The sequence below is a fragment of the Diabrotica undecimpunctata genome, chromosome 1 (assembly GCF_040954645.1).
Source record: "Diabrotica undecimpunctata isolate CICGRU chromosome 1, icDiaUnde3, whole genome shotgun sequence".
Lineage (NCBI taxonomy): Eukaryota > Metazoa > Arthropoda > Insecta > Coleoptera > Chrysomelidae > Diabrotica > Diabrotica undecimpunctata.
The window spans coordinates 140,843,849-140,864,940 of NC_092803.1; the positions used below are offsets into that span (position 1 = coordinate 140,843,849).

The 21,092-nt window shown below is 36.0% G+C and overlaps 1 protein-coding gene across 5 annotated transcripts in view; it reads right to left on the minus strand.

Annotated features, from left to right (window-relative positions):
• The window catches only part of fbl (pantothenate kinase 3 fbl), a 121,676-nt gene that overhangs the window by 13,176 nt on the left and 87,408 nt on the right, over nt 1–21,092 (minus strand). For 4 of the 5 annotated variants that reach the window (XM_072520136.1, XM_072520135.1, XM_072520137.1 and 1 more), the window contains 4 exons: nt 15,507–15,680; nt 6,174–6,418; nt 4,194–4,370; nt 383–536 (listed from right to left, as the gene is read on the minus strand). In XM_072520136.1, the coding sequence (XP_072376237.1) occupies nt 383–536; nt 4,194–4,370; nt 6,174–6,418; nt 15,507–15,680 (750 nt within the window). The remainder of the gene's footprint in view (nt 1–382; nt 537–4,193; nt 4,371–6,173; nt 6,419–15,506; nt 15,681–21,092) is intronic. The other variant, XM_072520138.1, reaches the window with a different exon arrangement.

The window sequence follows — 21,092 nt, forward strand, 5'->3', positions numbered from 1 at the left end:
TGCGTAATGAAAACAAAAATCGACAGACAGAGATGCATACCCCATGCGTTGTTATGTGTTACTAAACGGTTTTCTCGTTTTCTGTCTAGGCATCGAAGAATTACAATTAACTCGTACGAGGCAATGTTGTCGATTTTAGCGCTTTAGGTAGTGTACAATATATAATTCAAAACCTAACGTAGTATATATATATATATATATATATATATATATATATATATATATATATATATATATATATATATATATATATATATAGTTTCCAAACGAGTCACAAGTACTTCTTTTTTCTTATATATATATATATATATATATATATATATATATATATATATATATATATATATATATATATATATTATAAGTAAATAAAATTTCTTACCCTTTCAATTTTTTCCTGTATCGCACACATCCTCGCTATAGATCCGATATTGTTAGTGATCGTTACCAACGTCGCTCTGGCCAGATCCTGTTTGGAGACGTTGCTGCGCCTCTCTCTCGAATTCATTTGTCCAAAGCTACACAAGGCGGAGAAACTTCAGAGTGTGCACCAATTACGCAAAAAAGCAGAAAAAAAGAGAGAAAGACGAAAGAAAATTACAAAGCAAGCAACAGACTACTAGCAACTAAAATTAGTAAGAAAAGATTTATGACTACGGTTGCAATGTTTAAAGGGTTGTCTCTATATACATAGGTGTCAAGTGTCGAGTAAATAAACTACATTTTTATCTATAATCTAAAATAATATTTCATGCATTCACTATTGAGTTACAATCAGAGAGAAATAACTACAACGCCGCATTGAGCTAACCTGAAGAATGATAAAACGGTCGCTTATGCCGCGTTAGAAAATCAATATTTTAGAGTTTTGCTGTCACCAGTCATTAATATATTATAGTTATTTTTTCCTCTTCTTTTTTTTTCAACGTTGCTTCTTATGTTATTGAAATATTAGCCTTCTCCTCTTTCTAGGTAAACCCGTGATTCTTCTTAAGACTGGTGACTTGACTTGGGATATTCTAGCTATTATGTTTTTTGCCATAGTATTAATGTGCCTTTTCCATTCTTCCTTTCTATCTTGCACCCACTTATTTACGTGGTATATCTTTCGCATGTATCTGATCTGATTACTCCTTGTTTTGTCCATCGAAGTATCTTTGCATTATGCTAGTTTCACGTATTTTTGTTCCTAGCATATTCGCCATGGCAGGTCAGATTATATATTTGTATATGGTTCCATTTTCAGGTGTTCGTTTCACCATATTGTGCCAGTAAAGCATCCCGCGACTTTTGTTACTTGTTCCTTAACTTTATCCACAGTAGAGTTTTTGATCACCTGATATCTGAATTCTAAGGTATTTAAATTTCATTACTTGTTCTACCATTTGGTTTTCAATATCAAGGTTGCACTTTATTGGTTGGTTCTTTTGATACTACTAGACTTATTGTTTTTTTCGTGGCGTTATTTTCATGTTGAATTCCTTAGCCTTGGTATGTAACTGATTATTATTTGTAGATCGTTTCCATCTTCCACTATCAGAACTTCTTTCTTTTCTTGCGTAAATTTGAAAACAGAATGTATAGTTTTATGAGCTTGGGCACTCAGAAACAATTTCTCATGGTATATTATTCATTTTTATAAAAAAGTCATTAAGCTTATTAGATTTTGCACTTTATGAGAACGATATATTCGTAAGCTATAGAAAGCTTCAGCTTTCTAAGAAAATATTTACAATATTTACAAGATACAAATAAAACCTATATTGGCTAATAGTCAGAAGATCTCAATTAATACAACTAAATATGCTGCTAGTATAAAAAAGTGCTGAGAATTTTACAGATATGGGGAATGGAACTATAATTTCAACATACAAACCATCTAAAGGGGCTAGTGAAAAATATTAATGATTCTCAAAGTTGAAGGCTTTGAAATAACCCTCATCAAGTAAGCATTTAAGAAGCGTACAAAAAATAAAAAAAAAACACCTAGAAAAGCAGTCAGAGAAGAATACAAAAAAGGCACAAATTATACACACACCAGAGTTTTGTAGCTGGTCTAACTGTTCTTCAAAACGTATTGTCTAGTGGAGGCCAAGACAAGAAGCACTATGAAGCAAAGGACGTCCACCAACCAGATGGACTGACGACTTGAAGTGTGTTAGTTGAAAGGGCTGAGGAAGAGTCAGTATTCTGTTTTGCTACATCGATGTGCGAATTTTCTTTTTTGTGCCCATGTGTTAACTGGATCCAATGTTTTCATATAAAGTTGTGCCTGTTATTCTACTTGGTATTTTCATCTCTGTTGGGGTCATTGTTCTACGTTTATCAGACCTTGTTCCTGCAGTGCAAGACCTAATGGGATGTATTGTCTTGTATATTTTAGTTGTGATGTCAATATCAATATGTTTATTCCTAAATATTATTAGTTTTCAAGGCAATGCAAGTATGTTTGGAATATTTACAAGAGCAAGGATGTTGCCTGTCTATCATCTTCGTTAATATTTATCTAAATTCGGTCATGAAACATTTGTACAATAAATATAGCAAGCTATGAGTCTCAGTTGGGGAAGAATGTACTTCAACAATTATGTGCAGATGGCTAGTTCTACCTGAAGAAATTACTATATATTTGGTACGAAACTTAATGGAAGAATCCAACAAATGGGGACTGGAAATAAATACTAAGTAATATCCTACGTGACAATAAGCTACGTAGGATTAGATTTAAACATTGATCGGAGCGTAACAAAAAATACTACAAATACATATACCTGGAACTAGCACTGAGTGAAGACAAAAACAATGAAAAAAAAAAACACGTGGTAGATACATATGATTACAAAGATCAAGAAGCAAATAAGATACGATGGAGGAAAGATATGAAAAAAGATATAAGAAGATACAAACATGGAAAGAATCTTAAAGGTAAGAAAGAAAAAAACCATAAATTGTAAAAGAAAATTGGGAATTGACCTCCACAGGCAAATGATTTTCAAGTGAAACTATCTACCGCCTCCTCAAAAATATATAGTTTATACGACGATTATACGTGATAACGTATTTTATTCGTATTATAACTTCTACTTGACTTGTTTATAACTTTCAAGACAACCCTTTACTTAACAATAAAACACTACTATGATACATGTATTTGGTATTGCTACAGTTAAGATCTGAATTTGGAATATTTACCACATATAATCAACAAAACTAGAGTTTCTTTTAACAATATTACGAGTCAGCGAGTACAGCTAATCGATAAGATATCTAGATAAATAATTTAACCGTTTGAGAGTGTAGATCTTATAGTGTAGATAATCCAATTCTTTCTCCATTAGAGACCCTACTCCCTACACATGAAACCTGATCGAAAGCAGTCACCTTCCTTCAGGTAGTATCTTTCACCACGCTTAACCGTTTTGCTAGACGAATTTGATGGATTGATGAATGAGATGTGTTTGCTATATTCGCGTATTCATATTTGGTCTCGCTCTAACTTTTTGGCCTGCCAACATCCTTGAGTTTTTCTCCACTACTACACCAACTGGACCTGTTTATACTCTTTCAGATCTGTCTGAAGAAGCGCCTTAAAAATCCAAACGATGGTTTCGATCACATTAACGGCAGTTTGGCATCCTGCCATTGGTTAACCAGGACTCGGGAATCACCAGCATCCAGTAGAGCTAGTCGTTTTAGTAGATACTACTTTAGTTCTGAACCACGCAGAAGTTAAACGTCCCTCCAGTGCGTTGTAGGCTGTCTGGCAGGTACAGGTCCTTGGCATCATCACCATTTTTAGCGTAGAGGTCAGTGCCAGAGTGACGAATATCTCTGCTTGGAAAATCGTGGTTATTATGCTCACGTAAAAGATATCTAGTTCATTCTTCCTTAGAATGTCAATACCAGATGACCAGGTTTTTGAATAAAAACCACCAACACAAAAAGCCTCTACTCTAAATAAGATAAAATTATAAGTAGACATGATTTGTCATAGAATTTGTCAGATATATGGAGAAGGAGCAGCGGCTATATTGGTACATATACTATAAAAATTTCCAATTTCAGGTCTTAAGCGTGTTATTTATTACTGCAGATTTATTGTGTCAATGTTAAAAGAAAATTATATAGAGGAGATAGTGCAACATAACAAAAGAAAATAACATTAGAAAACATCGTACACATTTTCTACTTACCTACTAGCTACTAAATCTCCTGGAAGTCCGAATCTTGCGTAGTCACCGCCGTATATATCCCTAACGAGTTTGTCTACGTTTCGATTGTCACCTTCAGCAGCTAAACCTATTGCTTCTTCGAATGTATTACAGCCAGTTAAAAGACAACAAAGTCCTAAGAATGTACCTCCTCCTATACTGTAAGTTAAGAATATAATAGTAGTGATTAGAAAAGTGTTTGAAATTCACCAAACGTTGTATATATACAGTGCCGAAAGTAGAAGAACTGAACATGTGCGACTTAACAATACATTTAGTGATTACGTTTGCCAGCTTTTCGTCTACAATCTGTGGTAGGATTTATATAGTATTTTATTTATGGAAAACAGACGAAAATAGACCAATGAAAACACTGCAAAAAGACTACAACAAAATCAATAAAGAAATCAGAAGGTAAAAAGGGAAGAAAAAGAAGAATGCTACAGCAGCAAATGTCTTGAAATAAAAGAACTACAGAAAAGAATGACACGTTTAATATGTACCAAAAGGTGCAAGAAATAACTGGACTAAATAGGTCAACTGCAAGTAGTCTATTTAACAAACAAGGACATATTATAGTCAATGAACAACACAAAGTAGAGGTGCTGTTTGATGATGAAACAACAGAAATTAAAATGAAAAATATATCGATTGGGTCAAACATAACCTTAGATGAAATGGAAAGAACTATAAAACTTGAAAAGAATAGGCAAGCAATCGTATCAGATGAAATTGCCGAAATAATCAAACTACACGACGATAAAGGTAAATATTCTCTTCCAAACCTCTCAATTAAAAAAACTCAACCGGTTGAGGCTCAACTACTCAACTCAAAGGCTTCAAAAAGGCCTTTGACCAAGTTCCCAAGGACAAACTGATAGGTGTCTTGCAACAGGTGAGAATTGATGACCAAGACCTCCGTATTCAATCTCAGATATGCACACGACACAGTACTGATTGCTTTCAATTAAAAAGAGTTGCAACGACTTATAAACAGGTGATGAATATGAGTTAAAACTGAATACTTCAAAGACAAAACTTATGGTTTTCAGCAAAACGGAGCTACAACCAATGATCATCAGAGCAAATCGAATAAAGTTATAAAGAGTAAACATATCTACTATTTGGGTGCTAACGTTAACGATAATTGGGATAGGAGCAGGGAAATAAAAACAGGCATTAAAAAAGCCCGATCCGCCTTCTATAAACTAAAAAAAAAAGTAAAGTTCGTGTAACCTTCTGGCTAAGGTCTAGTGTTAAGGTTTTCAGGTGGCCCAAGCGCCCCTAACATGACTTAACGACTACTTTCGTAGCCGGGACTGACTGCTTTACATGTCCTCCGAAGCACGGTGGCAGCTCAGTTAAATTAGAAATTGTTTTGTCGGTGCCGGGGTTCGAATCCGGGCCCTCCAGCTTGTTAAGCCAGTAACATAACATTGCTGAATGACATGGAGAGCTGGAGCCTTACAGAGATACTAATGAAAAACTTGGAGGACTTTGAGATTCGGCTGTACCGAAGAACATTACGGATCAGTTGTGTTGATAGAAATTACATAGTTTTACGCCGAATGAAAAAGAACACAGAAATACCGAAAACGATAAAAATTCAAAAGTTGCAATATTTCAGCCATGTAATGAGATATCCAGAGAGGTATAATCTTCTACACATAATACAATATCGCCGGAAGAAGAGACCCAGGTCGAACAAGAACAGCATGGCTCCGAAATCTCGGAGACTGGTATCAAGAGACATACACTAATCTGTTTTGAGTTGCCGTAAACAAAGTTATTATTGTCAATATGATCGTCAACGTTCGATAATCGGACAGGGTACTGAAAGAAGAAGAAATAAATAAAGAAATGTAGATTACATGTAGGCAGAGACAAGTTATCCCATTTAGTTTTTGGGATTTCTCAAATTTAGTTTCCAAATCAAGAAAATATAAAAATTTTGATACCTACCTAGTACCTGAAATACGTTTATAGTTGGTTTCCGAATATACTGCTAAAACGCTAACTCCAGAACCTATATTTACAATGAGGAAGGGATAAGGCCTTGAAAAATCGTAATTCACTTTACTACACCTTTCTTCATCTGTGGAGTTCGCCCAGTAATAACACTCTGAGGGATTATTTCGATCTATGTAATGTAACCCTGCTAATAGTGAGTCAAATTCGTCGAATTTGGCAAGTTTTAAATTCACTTCCTACAAAAATAAAAATGAATAATCATTAAATCGTTAATAACAAAAAGTTGTAAAAGGAAAAAAAATCGGTAATTGTAAATCAAATAGAAAACTTAATAGTCCTCAGCGAATACATTCGGAAATTGCAATAAAAATTAAGAGGGAAATGATTTGGCTAAAGTTTGTCCAAACCTCGAATAATCCATACACATACGATAATATCAGAAGATTGAAAAACTGCAAGCAAAATGTGGGATCTATTTTAACTTTTGCCAGTTTTTGTTAACGAATATCACCGACCCCATTGACTAACCTGCGTAAATAGTATTATCAGAGATCTGAGAGTGGTATGATCTTTAGCCTGCCTGCTGTATGTTTTTCACCACGTCCATGACTGTTAGTTAAAATTACATCCTGGGTAATTGAATGCCACTTTCCAGTTTAAGCGATTCGGTATACGACTTGGTAAAACTGTTAGTCCACTGTACGTATACGAATCCTTTTATTAAAAAAATACATCTCGATCGATGAAGTCATACCAGATATTATGTACAATGCGTTTTAACTATTCAATACGCGTGCCGTATGTTCTTTACTTGGAACCTATTTAATCGTACTAGACTACAAACCCATGGGAAATTTTTAACGGATCATTTGACCTAGCATGAATCACATTTAAAACAATACTACAATATGTAATAACAACTTTAGAAATTTAGAAACTATGCCGTCAATTCTTATCGGTGAAGGTGAGTCACAGGTAAGATAAACTTACCACTTAAATGGGGGGCCGGGGGGGGGGGGGGGGACTTTTTGGTCAAAATATATTTGTACGGCACGTATAACTTGGGTAGGTAAAACAAAAATAAGTACAAAAATATTGGCACCAGGAGCAGGGAAATTTTTTATTTTCGGAAAACTTTCCAAATTTTCGTTAATTTGACATTCATACCCTTCGGCTGGAACAGAGATGAGAAATTTAATGCGCAATCCTTAATTTGAAGCTCGATGCTTTGAGTACCGATTAAAATAATTTTAATCGGTACTGTTATTATCGGTACAATACAATTATTGGAGGCATAGTTTTTAAGTTAATATTACATATTGTAGTATTGATTCATATGTGATTCATGTTGGCTCAAATGACCCCCTAAAAGTGTCCCATGGGCTTGTAGTCTATAATGTAAGCGCGTGTTTTACGTTTGTTTGTTGCGAAATTGATTGCTTGACTTATTTTAAACGCATTGTTTCTGTATAGGAAGCCACAACTTGCATTTTATTTTTGGTTTTTGACAAGTAATAAATATTATCAAATATAGATGATTCGATCCTTAATTCTTCCAAAGCTAGCGCTAAGTTTAAAACTTCTATAGCATAATAAATATGTATGTCTGGTGATTGAAGTAATTGGCTAATTTTGACAACCATTTGCAAAATTGGATGTATTTATTTCCAAGCACATAATAAAATCAAGGGATTTTATTTGACGTAGCCCTTTAAACTGATTTTTGACCAGAGCAACTGACTCAGCACAACAAGCCCAACGTGTTTCCGACAAAGATTTCAAAGATTTTAACTTATTATTTACGACCTTCACAATCTCTTCAAAAACAGCGTGCCTTTTTGGAATGCCATCAATATAAGAATAAACCAAGTGTATTACACCAAAAAAATCGAAATTTTTTGGATTTTTAATATGATTAGCGCAAGAGGCTACCAATGCTAAAGTAAGGCAATGAGCATAGCAATTAATATAGAAAAATTTTTTATCTTTACATCTTTTTTGTAAACCAATAAAGTTTCCTGACACCGCTGAAGCTCCGTCAAAGCATACAGCTACAACATCATCCCAGAATCATTCATATCATGCAATTTTGAATGTAGTTGCTAAGATAAGTGCAGTTTTTTGGGGCTGATTCTAAGTATACCTTAAATGTAAAGTCATACTTTTTGAGAAGTTGCACAATTTCGAGAAACAATCCAGTTTGTAACGATGCTTTAATCGTTTAACAGTTCGAACCGTGGGAGTGTCAATATTTGCGCATCCACTTCTACAACCTGACGGTGAAGTGGGATTCAAACGGCTATTTAAGGCGTGTGAATAGCGGAATTAGACAGTCTTGTAGCTAGCGCTCTAGGCTCCCTGACTCGCCGGTGTAGTGAACCAGCGAGACATTCTGGACAGAGATAGTTCCGTATTGAGGATCATACTCTGTCCCTAATCAAGCGGAACCCATCGGTATTGCGTATTGAGCATTACCGTGGATCTGCACAGAACCAACCGGGACAGAGATTTCCGTATTGAGGATCATACTCTGTCCTTAGCCAAGCGGAACCCGTCGGCATTGTGTATTGAACATTGCCGTGGGTCTGCACAGCTAAATATTTTGTTTGCGAGCATATACGGAGCTTTCTCTGAATTGAAGCGAAAGCGAGTATATTAGTAGTACTAATTAGTTTCTTTTTCTTTTATAGACGTTTGCCGGGGAATATTCATTCATCGCGGGACCCAGACGGAAACGCAGAATTCATTTTATTTTTGTTTTATAAATATACAACGTAGAATTTCTTTTTTTAGTTTTTTTTATTTATTGTATATATATATAATAGATTTATTTTTATTTCAAACCTGTGTTTTACTGAGTCTGTCGCCCCGAAAGAGCTACCCATCACAAACTGGCGCCCGAGCAAAAATTAATAAAATGCCGACAGATAAAGACACAGACTCAGTAACAGGTACGTCGTGGATAAACCGACTTTGCAAAGAGGAATTGCAGAGCGAGGCCGAAAAATACGGCCTAGATCCCAAGGGAACCGTCGACGAATTGAGAGCACGACTCAGAACCTATTTTAAAAATCGCGAGGAAGCTACAGGAACAATCCCAAAAGAAAAAACTTCCAAGGGAACAGAATCCGACACACTGGCCCAGGAAATTTCGGGCATTCGAAGACAATTACAGGAATTAACAATAACGAAACAAATGGGGCAACCAGAATTGCTAAATCAAGTACGAAAGTGGAACACACACTTCGATAAGAAACATTCGGATGCAATAGAATTCTTAGAGAGGATAGACGAATTAAGCTTGGCCTACGAGATCGATAAACAAGATCTACTAAGAGCATTACCAGAATTATTAGGAGACCACGCCTTGTTATGGTACAGAAACAATAACAAAAATTGGAAGTCATGGACAGATTTCAGCGAAGATTTTAAAAAAGCTTTCTATCCCAGGGGATATTTGCTACAACTAGAAGAGGAAATCCGAAACAGAAAACAGAGACAGAACGAACCAGTAGATAGATATATCACGGAGATTCAAACATTAATCAGACGAGAAGGATCTTTTTCTAAAAACCAAGAACTCGAAAGGATATACAAAAATTTGTTACCAGAATATAAGCTTTATGCTCGCCGCCGGGATTTCGGAAACTTAGCCGAATTACAGGATTTAGCCCAAGAATACGAAGCTCTAGAAGACGAAAAGACCCGAGCAAATCAGATTTGCCGTGGAAACTGGAGACGCACGGAGCAAGCAGAGTACGATGCGAAAACGGCATGCTTTAGATGCAAGATGCCAGGTCACAGCCGTAAAAACTGCAAAAACCCATGGAAAAAGTTTTGTTCGCGTTGCGGCAGAGAAGGGGTTTACAGCAGCGACTGCTGTTTCAGGCGTCAGGGAAACGAATTACAGACTGGAGAAACAAGGAGTCGTCCCAGTCTGTAAAACAAGATTCGACTCCATTCGTTTTCGCCGTTACACAGCCAGCAAGCAATGACATTCGACTGTTCGCATCACTAAAAATAGGGCAAAGAACATACAGAGCGCTCATAGACACAGGAACTACTAAAAATTACGTCGGGGATAGAATAGCTCAGATATACAAGGACTCTCTAGATAGCTACAGCGGGAGAACAAGACTAGCAAATGGAGCGTCGATTGAGCTTAACCAGAAGTTGACAATTGAATGCGAGATCGATAAGTTACAAACCCGACAAACATTCATAGTAATGCCAGGGTTGACGGAAGATGCATTAATAGGAGTGGAATTCCTCAGAAACCATTCTATCGAACTTAAATTCGATAAACATACGACCAAACAATACATAAAACATCAAGAAGAGACTTGTAACACTTTAAAAGACTCCACTCAAAATACGGAGTTAGAAAGGTTCCTAAGAAAAGAACTAAGGGAGTTTGAGAACATAACAGGACCCACCAACTTAATAAGACACGAAATAAAATTGAAGAAAAAGTGCGATCCAGTCAAGCAGCCTTACAGGCGGCACAATCCCGCAATGCTACAGATCATCAACCAAGAAGTGGACAAGATGTTAAAAGAAGGAACCATCGAACCCTCCACAAGTGGTTGGAGTTCACCGATTGTACTAGTTAGGAAAAAGGATAACTCGTACAGATTTTGCATTGACTTTAGAAAAGTCAACGAACTATCAGATAAGGACGCATATCCGTTACCCAGAATATCGGAAATTCTGGATAGACTTAAGGAAGCAAATTTTATATCGACCCTCGATTTGAAACAGGGATATTTTCAAATACCCCTAGAAGAAACAAGCCGCCCAGTAACAGCATTCAGCGTACCCGGAAAAGGCCATTTTCAGTTCAAAACCACCCCATTCGGACTGCATTCCGCAGGAGCCACTTTCCAACGCCTACTGGATAAGGTAATACCTCCCGATATGGAGTTCGCGTTTGCCTACTTGGATGATATCGTAGTAATATCTAAAACGCTCCAAGAGCATTTAAATCACCTACATGAAGTTTTCCGAAGACTGAAAGAAGCCAGATTACAGCTGAACTTCGAGAAATGCACGTTTTGCCAGTCAGAACTCAGATACTTAGGACATGTGGTTGGAGCAGAAGGAATAAAAACCGACCCGGAGAAAACCAACGCTATAACCGGACTTACAGCACCGAGAAATGTGCGTCAACTCCGCCGGTTCCTAGGAATAACATCATGGTACCGCCGATTCATAGAGAACTATTCGACAATAGCAGGACCGCTAAACATGCTTCTGAAGAAGAAGATAAGATGGAAATGGACCAATAAGCAGGAAAACGCGTTTGAAGAGCTAAAATCAAAACTTACATCGGCCCCAGTATTAGCATGCCCCGATTTTTCGAAAACATTTTACCTGCAAACAGATGCGTCGAACTGTGGACTTGGAGTTGCACTAACACAGAAATACGACGGCCAGGATAAAGTAATTGCATATGCTAGTCGAACCCTCACACCAGCCGAGACAAAATATTCCACAACGGAAAAAGAATGTCTATCCATCGTGTACGGGATAAAGCAAATGAGGCCGTATATAGAAGGATACAATTTTAAGGTCATATCAGACCATCAGTCCCTCAAATGGCTAAAGAACCTTAAAAACCCGTCAGGTCGGTTAGCCAGGTGGAGTTTAGAACTGCAACAGTACGATTTCGAGGTAATATATAGAAAGGGAGTCCTCAACAAGGTAGCAGATGCTTTGTCACGACAACCACAAGAAAACCAGAGCGAAGAACCAGAGTCGGAATTATTAGCATCAGAACTGGAATCATGCAGTTGGTACGATAATTTATATAGGAATGTACTCCAGAACCCAGACGATTTCCCGGATTTACAAATATCAAACGGGAAATTATATAAACACGTTTGGAGCAGCCGTAATTTAGCCGACCCAGAGTTTAATAACCCATGGAAATTATGCGTACCAAGATATAAAAGGAAAGATATTTTGGAGGAAAATCATGACTCGACCACAGCAGGCCACTTAGGGATTGCAAAAACAATTTGCCGAATAGCGCAAAAGTACTATTGGCCTAAGATGTTTAAACAAATTGCAGACTACGTTAGAGCCTGTACGAAGTGCCTCCAATATAAACCGTCTCAAATGCAACCAGCCGGGAAAATGCAACCGTCCACTGTAGAAAAGCCTTGGCATACTGTCTCAGTTGATTTAATGGGACCATTCCCAAGATCTGCAAAAGGAAACATTTTCTTAATAGTCGTGCAAGACCGGTTTACCAAATGGGTCGTCGCTCAGCCAATAAGAGCAGCATCTACGAACTCAATCATCGACACTCTACGATCAAAGGTAGTCATGCAATTCGGTATTCCGAAGAAAATCATCTCGGACAACGGCGCGCAATTTACAAGCGGAAATTTTAAGGCGTTCCTAAAATCCTATAACATAAATCACATTCTAACACCGCCGTACTCACCTCAATGCAATCCAGTAGAACGAATGAACAAAGTACTGAAAACGATGATAGCTACTTACGTGGAGGATAACCATAAAGACTGGGACAAATTCATACCAGAATTCTGCTACGCCATAAATTCGTCAAGACACGATTCAACAGGATTTTCACCAGCGCTTCTTAATTTCGGAAGGGAATTAGACATAACAGAGGCAACAAATGGACAAGATATACAGGGGTATGCAGAAAACTTAAACAAGTTAGAAGCGTTAAGAGAACTAGCAAAAGTGCACATGGAACACGCTTTCGAGGACCAAAAGAAACATTACGATCTAAGACGAAGAGACTGGCAGCCACATCCAGGAGATCGAGTCATGAAAAAGGAACACCATCTATCATCAGCTAGTGCAGCTTTCACCAGCAAACTAGCGCCGAAGTACTCAGGACCGTACATAGTAACGTCAGTAATATCACCAGTAATAGTAAAACTGAAATTGGCCGATAGTAGTAGCCGCAAGCAGATGACGGCGCATGTAAAAGATTTAAAACCATGGGAGGGGGGAAATGTTACTACAGAAATCCAATCCCCATCACAGCCAAACGGTATTTAAGTGGCAATGCTAGCAAGCAGAATTCAGTTCATCAACATCAAACATGGAAGACATATTAGAGATACCGGAAGAGATGACCCCTCTGGGAACGCCAGAGAGACCCGAACTACCCGTGACACCAGGAAAAGACGCGGAGAGGATCATGAAAAGGTTCCACGAACTTTTTGGGACACCACCAACCCCACCGAAGAAGAAGAGCGTACCTGATACCAAAACGGGACAAGAAGCCCAATCCGCATCCACTCCAGGAGAACCGGAACCCGGGAAACACGCCGACCTTATAGAGATCGTCCCAAAACACCTGGTCGAGAGGGGGACCAAAAGATACAGGATATGCTGTAACAATGGGAGGAAGATTGTAATAAAGATACCGAGAGGGATAGATGGCATCACGAGGCTGTAGACACCATCTACACAAAAAAAAAGGTATGTTACTTTTTTTTTTTTCTCAAAGAGAAGGGGGTGTAACGATGCTTTAATCGTTTAACAGTTCGAACCGTGGGAGTGTCAATATTTGCGCATCCACTTCTACAACCTGACGGTGAAGTGGGATTCAAACGGCTATTTAAGGCGTGTGAATAGCGGAATTAGACAGTCTTGTAGCTAGCGCTCTAGGCTCCCTGACTCGCCGGTGTAGTGAACCAGCGAGACATTCTGGACAGAGATAGTTCCGTATTGAGGATCATACTCTGTCCCTAATCAAGCGGAACCCATCGGTATTGCGTATTGAGCATTACCGTGGATCTGCACAGAACCAACCGGGACAGAGATTTCCGTATTGAGGATCATACTCTGTCCTTAGCCAAGCGGAACCCGTCGGCATTGTGTATTGAACATTGCCGTGGGTCTGCACAGCTAAATATTTTGTTTGCGAGCATATACGGAGCTTTCTCTGAATTGAAGCGAAAGCGAGTATATTAGTAGTACTAATTAGTTTCTTTTTCTTTTATAGACGTTTGCCGGGGAATATTCATTCATCGCGGGACCCAGACGGAAACGCAGAATTCATTTTATTTTTGTTTTATAAATATACAACGTAGAATTTCTTTTTTTAGTTTTTTTTATTTATTGTATATATATATAATAGATTTATTTTTATTTCAAACCTGTGTTTTACTGAGTCTGTCGCCCCGAAAGAGCTACCCATCACAAGTTTTCCACCTTTTACTAGAACTATAATTACATCTCTGCGTGTAACTGACTTATTCACGTTATAACTTGAAGTTTCTGTGGCAAATTCATGGCAATTTGTATTTTGATGCATTTTAAATCGTTCTGTAGCTTTACTCCGTGATGAAAATCCACTAAAAATAAACGCAGTCTCTATCATTTCAGGCTTAGTACTGTCGTTCATGCCAAAACATCTGCACAAAAAACAGAAAGTTGCATCTTTTGTTGTTCCAACCATTTGAAGTTGGAATACCAAGTGGGTAAAAACGACCGACTTCTAATGTTTTCCCTTTGCCTGTTATTTTGGCTGGAAACTGTTCTAGTTACGATTGGTAAATATCTCTTACTATTCTAGAAGATCTTTCTAATCTTTCTTTTGGTAATTCTAAGCAAGAGTTATCGGGTACAGTATGAGGGTTTTCAATCTTGTTTAAACGATGTTCTCTATCATTTTTTAACTTATATATGCCTATCTAATATAAATATCTGATTATAAAACACTAAATCATAAATAAATCCACAATAAAAACATTTAAAATATATTTTCTTTAAAATATATTTTCTTCGAGCAAAATTGTGTATCATTGCGTTCAATTTTAAAATACCAACGGTGGCCCGTATTACTATTAGATATATTTACCATATTTATAATTTTTAACTTATTTTTTATTACAACAGTTTTACTTTTTAGTATAACATCCCGTTTATTTATTACTTAAATTACTCAAAATGTTCACAGTTTAGTTGTTTCTAAAAGTAAATGATTCCAATTTTTGCGCCCATCGAAAGTTAATGTGGGTCCCCACGGCACCCACAGAACCCGTTGTGGCCACACCTATGTGGGCCGACAGATTTTTTATACAGATAGACGAATAAAGTTGATCATTTTTTTTGCAGCGGGCAGAAAATTGTAATAACCGTTTTGCTTGCCTGTGGCATGGAATATTTTCCACATTTTATCCAATTTTACCTCGTCATTTGTTTAAGTAACTATTAACTGATAAACATCGAAAGAAAAGTTTAACTGTATACAAAAGAAAATGTAAAGTTTTCTCAAATATTTGTTACACACTATCACTCAAAACATTTTTTCTATTATACAAACAAACTTACCCGCCTGAAATCTTCCTCAAATTTGTACGCCCCTCCACCGGTGGCCGATACTGTGGTTACTAGTTTCGCCATACCTTTGTATTTCGCCAAACTAAGAAAATTTTTCATTCCACTCGTTGGGAACCTAATAAAATGTAATGTGCCTAATATTCCTCTTATTTTTACGTTTTCCATCTAAAATAAAAAAAAACATATTTAGCCTACGTTTCAGTTTAATATAAGTATAGGTTTGCATATATAATATAAGATCTCCCAAGTAAAAAGTAAATAAATAGTTAACTGACTATTTAAGGAAAAAAAGTGCCAAAATAAAATATTTGATAATGTGATTATTATCACTTCCGACATATCAAATTAGTTGGCATTTACCATTCCTACAGTTGGCATTTAACATTCTTACAGTTGGCCTTTAACATTCCTAAAACTGTTTCGAGTAGGGACTTATGACTTATGTTCCCTGTAGGTAATCTAAGTCCATCGGCATATTGCCAGATAATTTAATAATTTCAAGGATGCTTTAATCCATTTAAATCCAACCACTGTTTGGTTTTGAGGATATTTTGCAAGTAGTACAAAGTTCGCTGAAGATGGACGGATTAGTCCGAAAACGTTTTGAACTTAATACTTTTGGATTTTTAAATTTAATTAAATATACCACTTACAACAGAAGTGTTTTATTCGATGTTCGAGTTTTTTAACTATAGTCCGACAATTTTCAAAGGTGACTAATCTACAAATTGAACTAAGAGCTAACAGCAACCATGCGAAATCTCAGAAGTAAATTCTTACCGGGGTCATTTTTATTATTGTGTATGATTCGCCCATGTAAATAAGTGAAAAAGTAAGTTAGTCCCATAAAATTTGCCCCCGTAACAATATAAATTGGTGCGATTCACGAGCGTATAGTTAGACAAGTTCATTGAATAGTTTGAAACATCGGTAAACTTATCAACATTTCGCTGGTCTATATATATTTACGTTCTTAGAAAGAATGGGAATGAGAGAAATATGATATTTTAGTTTATTCGTTCCACATTTAATATGTGCATAGGCGTAGTATGTTCTATTTCTTGGGAATATATTTATTGAATAGACTTTATTATTAACTTTAAAATAGTATTAAGGTAAGTAAAGTAAATTTGGGGTAAGTTTGTTCTTTTTATAGTATTAATCCATTAGGGCGATACAATAAACAAAGAGACAACATTTCAAAACATTCGGGGTGTAGATGCACTCTACACCTTTTACATAAATAAATAGTATTACTTTTGCACATCCGACATTCTTGCAAATTATTCATTGCAAACCAGATAATATACATATGCCAATAAATTTTTTAAATCTATGTCATTCATTTCAAAATCGTGACGGTTATTCTGCGATGCATAAATAGTTGTAAAATATAGAATGCTCTCAATTACTTGTTTATCAAAAAAGAGTGAAAAAACTTCAATATATGACTTGCCTCCATGGTTGGCTTTTATTCGCAGTCCGTTGACTGACGCGACATCTACCGCCTTCATCTTACAGTTTTGGACCTCCCAATTTGAGGTTAAACATATGTTAAATAGATACGAAATTGACAAGTATTAATAATTAGTTTTTTAATTATATTTTTTCAGTTTATGTAAAAGCCTATAAAAAACCTATAAAAGCTACACTCACTATTTTTGCTATTATTAGCACAATTAAATACGCAACATGTATTTGCACCCATTTTTGATAAAATTTATGCGTAAAAAGGTCCAAAATGTCAAATTTTGTCATATTTCGCCGCTACGCACGCTGGCATCGTTTCAAGGTACCCCTACCATGGTCACGCACGGAGCGAATATTGTCTAACTAAATATCAATCAGACTGATGTTGAATTACTACTGAATATAAAGTATAATAACTTGAGACAAATTTGTATTTACTATTTTTGCCTGGGCTGTTCTTTGGCCACGATATCATAATAGCCCTACAGCAGCTTATAAAAGAAATATGGATACAGAAGTCCCTTCCCAATGATTGGAATATTGGAATACTTTGCACCATACACAAAAAGGGTGATATCTTTGAATGCTCTAACTATCGAGGAATTACGCTCCTAAATGCAGCGTATAAAATATTCTCCAATATACTATGCCATCGTATGGCACCATATGCAGAGCGAATAATAGGACAATACCAGGCTGGTTTCAGAGGTGGTAAATCAACAATTCATCAGATTTCAACCCTAAGACAAATTCTAGAGAAAACACTGGAATACGGTGTAGACACGCACCACATATTTATAGACTACAAGGCAGCCTACGACTCTGTAAATAGAAGAGAATTGTTTAGAGCAATGATAGACCTAGGAGTACCAAATCAGTTGGTAAGTTTAACCAAACTAACCCTTGAAAAAGTTGAATGCAAAGTACGAATCCAGGGGGAACTCTCTGAACCTTTTAAAACAAATAACGGGCTACGTCAGGGAGACCCACTCTCCTGTATACTATTCAATCTAGCTCTGGAAAAAGTAATACGTACGTCACAAATCACAACTACCGGTTCAATATATAACAAATCTGTGCAAATCTTAGCATATGCTGATGATATCAATATTGTTGGGAGAACGGAAAACGCAGCACGAGAGGCGTACGTAGCATTAAAGGAAGCGGCTACAAAAATGGGTTTAATAATAAACACCAACAAAACAAAATACATGAAAATAGGTACGCAACCACAAACACTACGGCCACTTGTTATAGAAAATGACGTCATCGAAGCAGTTAACGAATTTGTATACCTGGGAACACTCGTCAATACTGAAAATGACACTACCGCAGAGATAAACCACAGAATTTGCACGGCTAATAGATGCTATTTTGGGCTTAATCTCCTTTTTAAATCTACAGTTATATCAAGAAATACAAAAGTAAAACTCTACAAAACAATAATACGCCCAGTCCTAACATATGGTTCAGAAACCTGGACTTTAACAAAAAGCAATGAAAACATGTTAGGATGTTTCGAAAGAAAAATACTAAGGCGCATCTATGGAGCGGTAAATGAAAATGGTGTCTGAAGAAGACGATACAACTTCGAACTCTATAGGATATACCAGGAACCAGATATCGTAAAACACATAAAGATAGGACGTCTGAGGTGGGTAGGCCATGTAATGCGGATGGAGCAAACTGACCCAGCTAGAAAAACGCTCCTTGATAGACCTATTGGTCAAAGAAGAAGAGGAAGACCCAGAACAAGATTCCTAGATAACATAGACCAAGATATGAGAAATATGGAAATACGTGCTTGGCGGAGGAAGGCGATGGATAGGGACGACTGGAGAAAAATTCTTGGGGAGGCTAGGACCCACACAGGGTTGTAAAGCCAAAATGATGATGATTGTTCTTTGGGCGTTTTATCTGTGGTTCAGAGGAATATCATAATCAGAATCGTCAATCACTTGTATTTCATATGTACCTGCAATATCCGATTTTATTGATTATTTACAAATAATATTATCATCAATGTCTTCTACATAGGAAACTTCATCTAATTCCGACGGCAAATAACCCACTTTAAGTGAGTCAGCATTTTCACAATCTGAGTCTTCTTCTAACAAAGCTATTAACTCTTTAGTAGTTAGTGCCATCTTCATTTCATATTTCAAAAATTTACTCAAATAAACAAATGCACTACTATATACACGCATTCACATGATAATAGTTTAGCTTACTTCATTTTAATTTATATGGAATATAAAACAAATAAACAAAAGGAAACTTTCAAATCAAGTAAAAAAAAGAACAAATTTAATGTTTACAGCACCCAGAAATTCTATAAATAGAGAATGAAGTGTAACGACAAGATCGTATGTTAAAATTTCTGATTTAGTCTAATTAAAAACTAAGTATTTTGCAAAGGTTTCTGTTTTTTTGAAGTACTGTATTAGGTACTCTATAATAACAATAAAATTTTACTTTATTTTGTTAGACAACTATAAGATACCTATCAAAGTATACATGATAATTTAATAATTATATCGGTCTTAGATTTAATTTTTACGTAATTACTTATGTGTTTAAATAAATACTTAAAATTTTTTTGGTACGCCTCTGTAAAATTGATAAGTGGAATATGATTTCGTTGCTAAGTTATCGTTAAGTGCTTCGTTAAGTGCGATGTTGCTAATTAATCGCCTTCAATTAAAAATTGTTTTAGTATATATATATATATATGGTATATACTCGTAGTATATAGCCAAACTCCTGGGAATAATCCCTTTTTAAGATTGATGATGTCTTCTTTGATCTTCATTTCCTCTTCCTTCCGGGAACAGAGATTTTACTTACTGTACAAACCTTATCATTTGTTATACTGTCATAACAATCCTCCAGACTTTCTAATTTTGATATTAATTGGTGCTACATCTAGATTTGCTCTAGTATATTAATTTTTTATTTATTTTTTTCACTTCTTTCATTCTCTTAGACGTCTTATACTAACCCTACTGCAATCAATTCCATATTTCCCATCAGTCTGTAATACCGAATTATTTTTCAAAATAATTTGATAATCGAATGTTATTTATTACTTATAAAAGTTAGTGATACAGAATTGTTTCCTATCATGAAATAATAGGAAAGAATTCCCTCTTTTTTATATAACAATATAACATTTCATAGCAATTTAGGCGACCTAGTTTTGCACTCTCGCTAGATATTTTTGCTTACATACATAGTCTTGTTATCTATAAATATGTAAAAGTGCCGCTTTTTTGTTTATTGCGAATTTTGTTTTTATAATAATGGCGTTTTATAACATCATTATTGACAGGGGATCTGCTCACATTTCCAGAGATAACGACCATAAATTTCCAGAGATATAAGGTTACATTTACTGATTATACAGTTATTTTATTACAATACACATATTCCAGGCAAATCTAAACCGTATATAAAATTGGTTAAATAAATACAAATCCCGAATAAATGGGACCAAGACTGCTTCACTAGAGGTAGAGGTAGAAGAAGTCTTAAAAAATATATATTGATCACAGATTAGTTATTTACTTTACTACTTATTCCGTGAGTTTAGACTGCATATTCTCTTTTTGCCGTTTACCACATCCCAATCGCCATTTCTTCTTGTCGTATATATTTTCTTCAGTGAGGACTCTTTTTCCATTGCTCTTTTTATTTGTCCGTTCCACTGTAACCAAATCATGTCTACTTCACATTCATTAGTCCTCTTATTGGTTCATTTCGCATTTTGTCTGTTAGTGTTAATCTTCACCAAAACATAATTTTCATTACATTTATTCGGATTTCGATTCCTTTATTTGCACCCACGTTTCTGAGCCATAAATTGAGCTTTTTCCACTATTGTTTTAAAGGTGTTTAGTTTCACTTGTAATATCGTCGCTCCATATCTTCTTAGACTTCTATCGTCAAATGTGGGAATTATGACAGTTTTATACAAAAAACAGTCATTACTTTGAAACTATTTATTATTAACTTGGGGAAGACGACAGTTCATCAGATTCTTTCTCTTTAGATGAAAATATTTATTAAAACTTTATCACGTAAGTGTTTATATCTGAATATAAATAT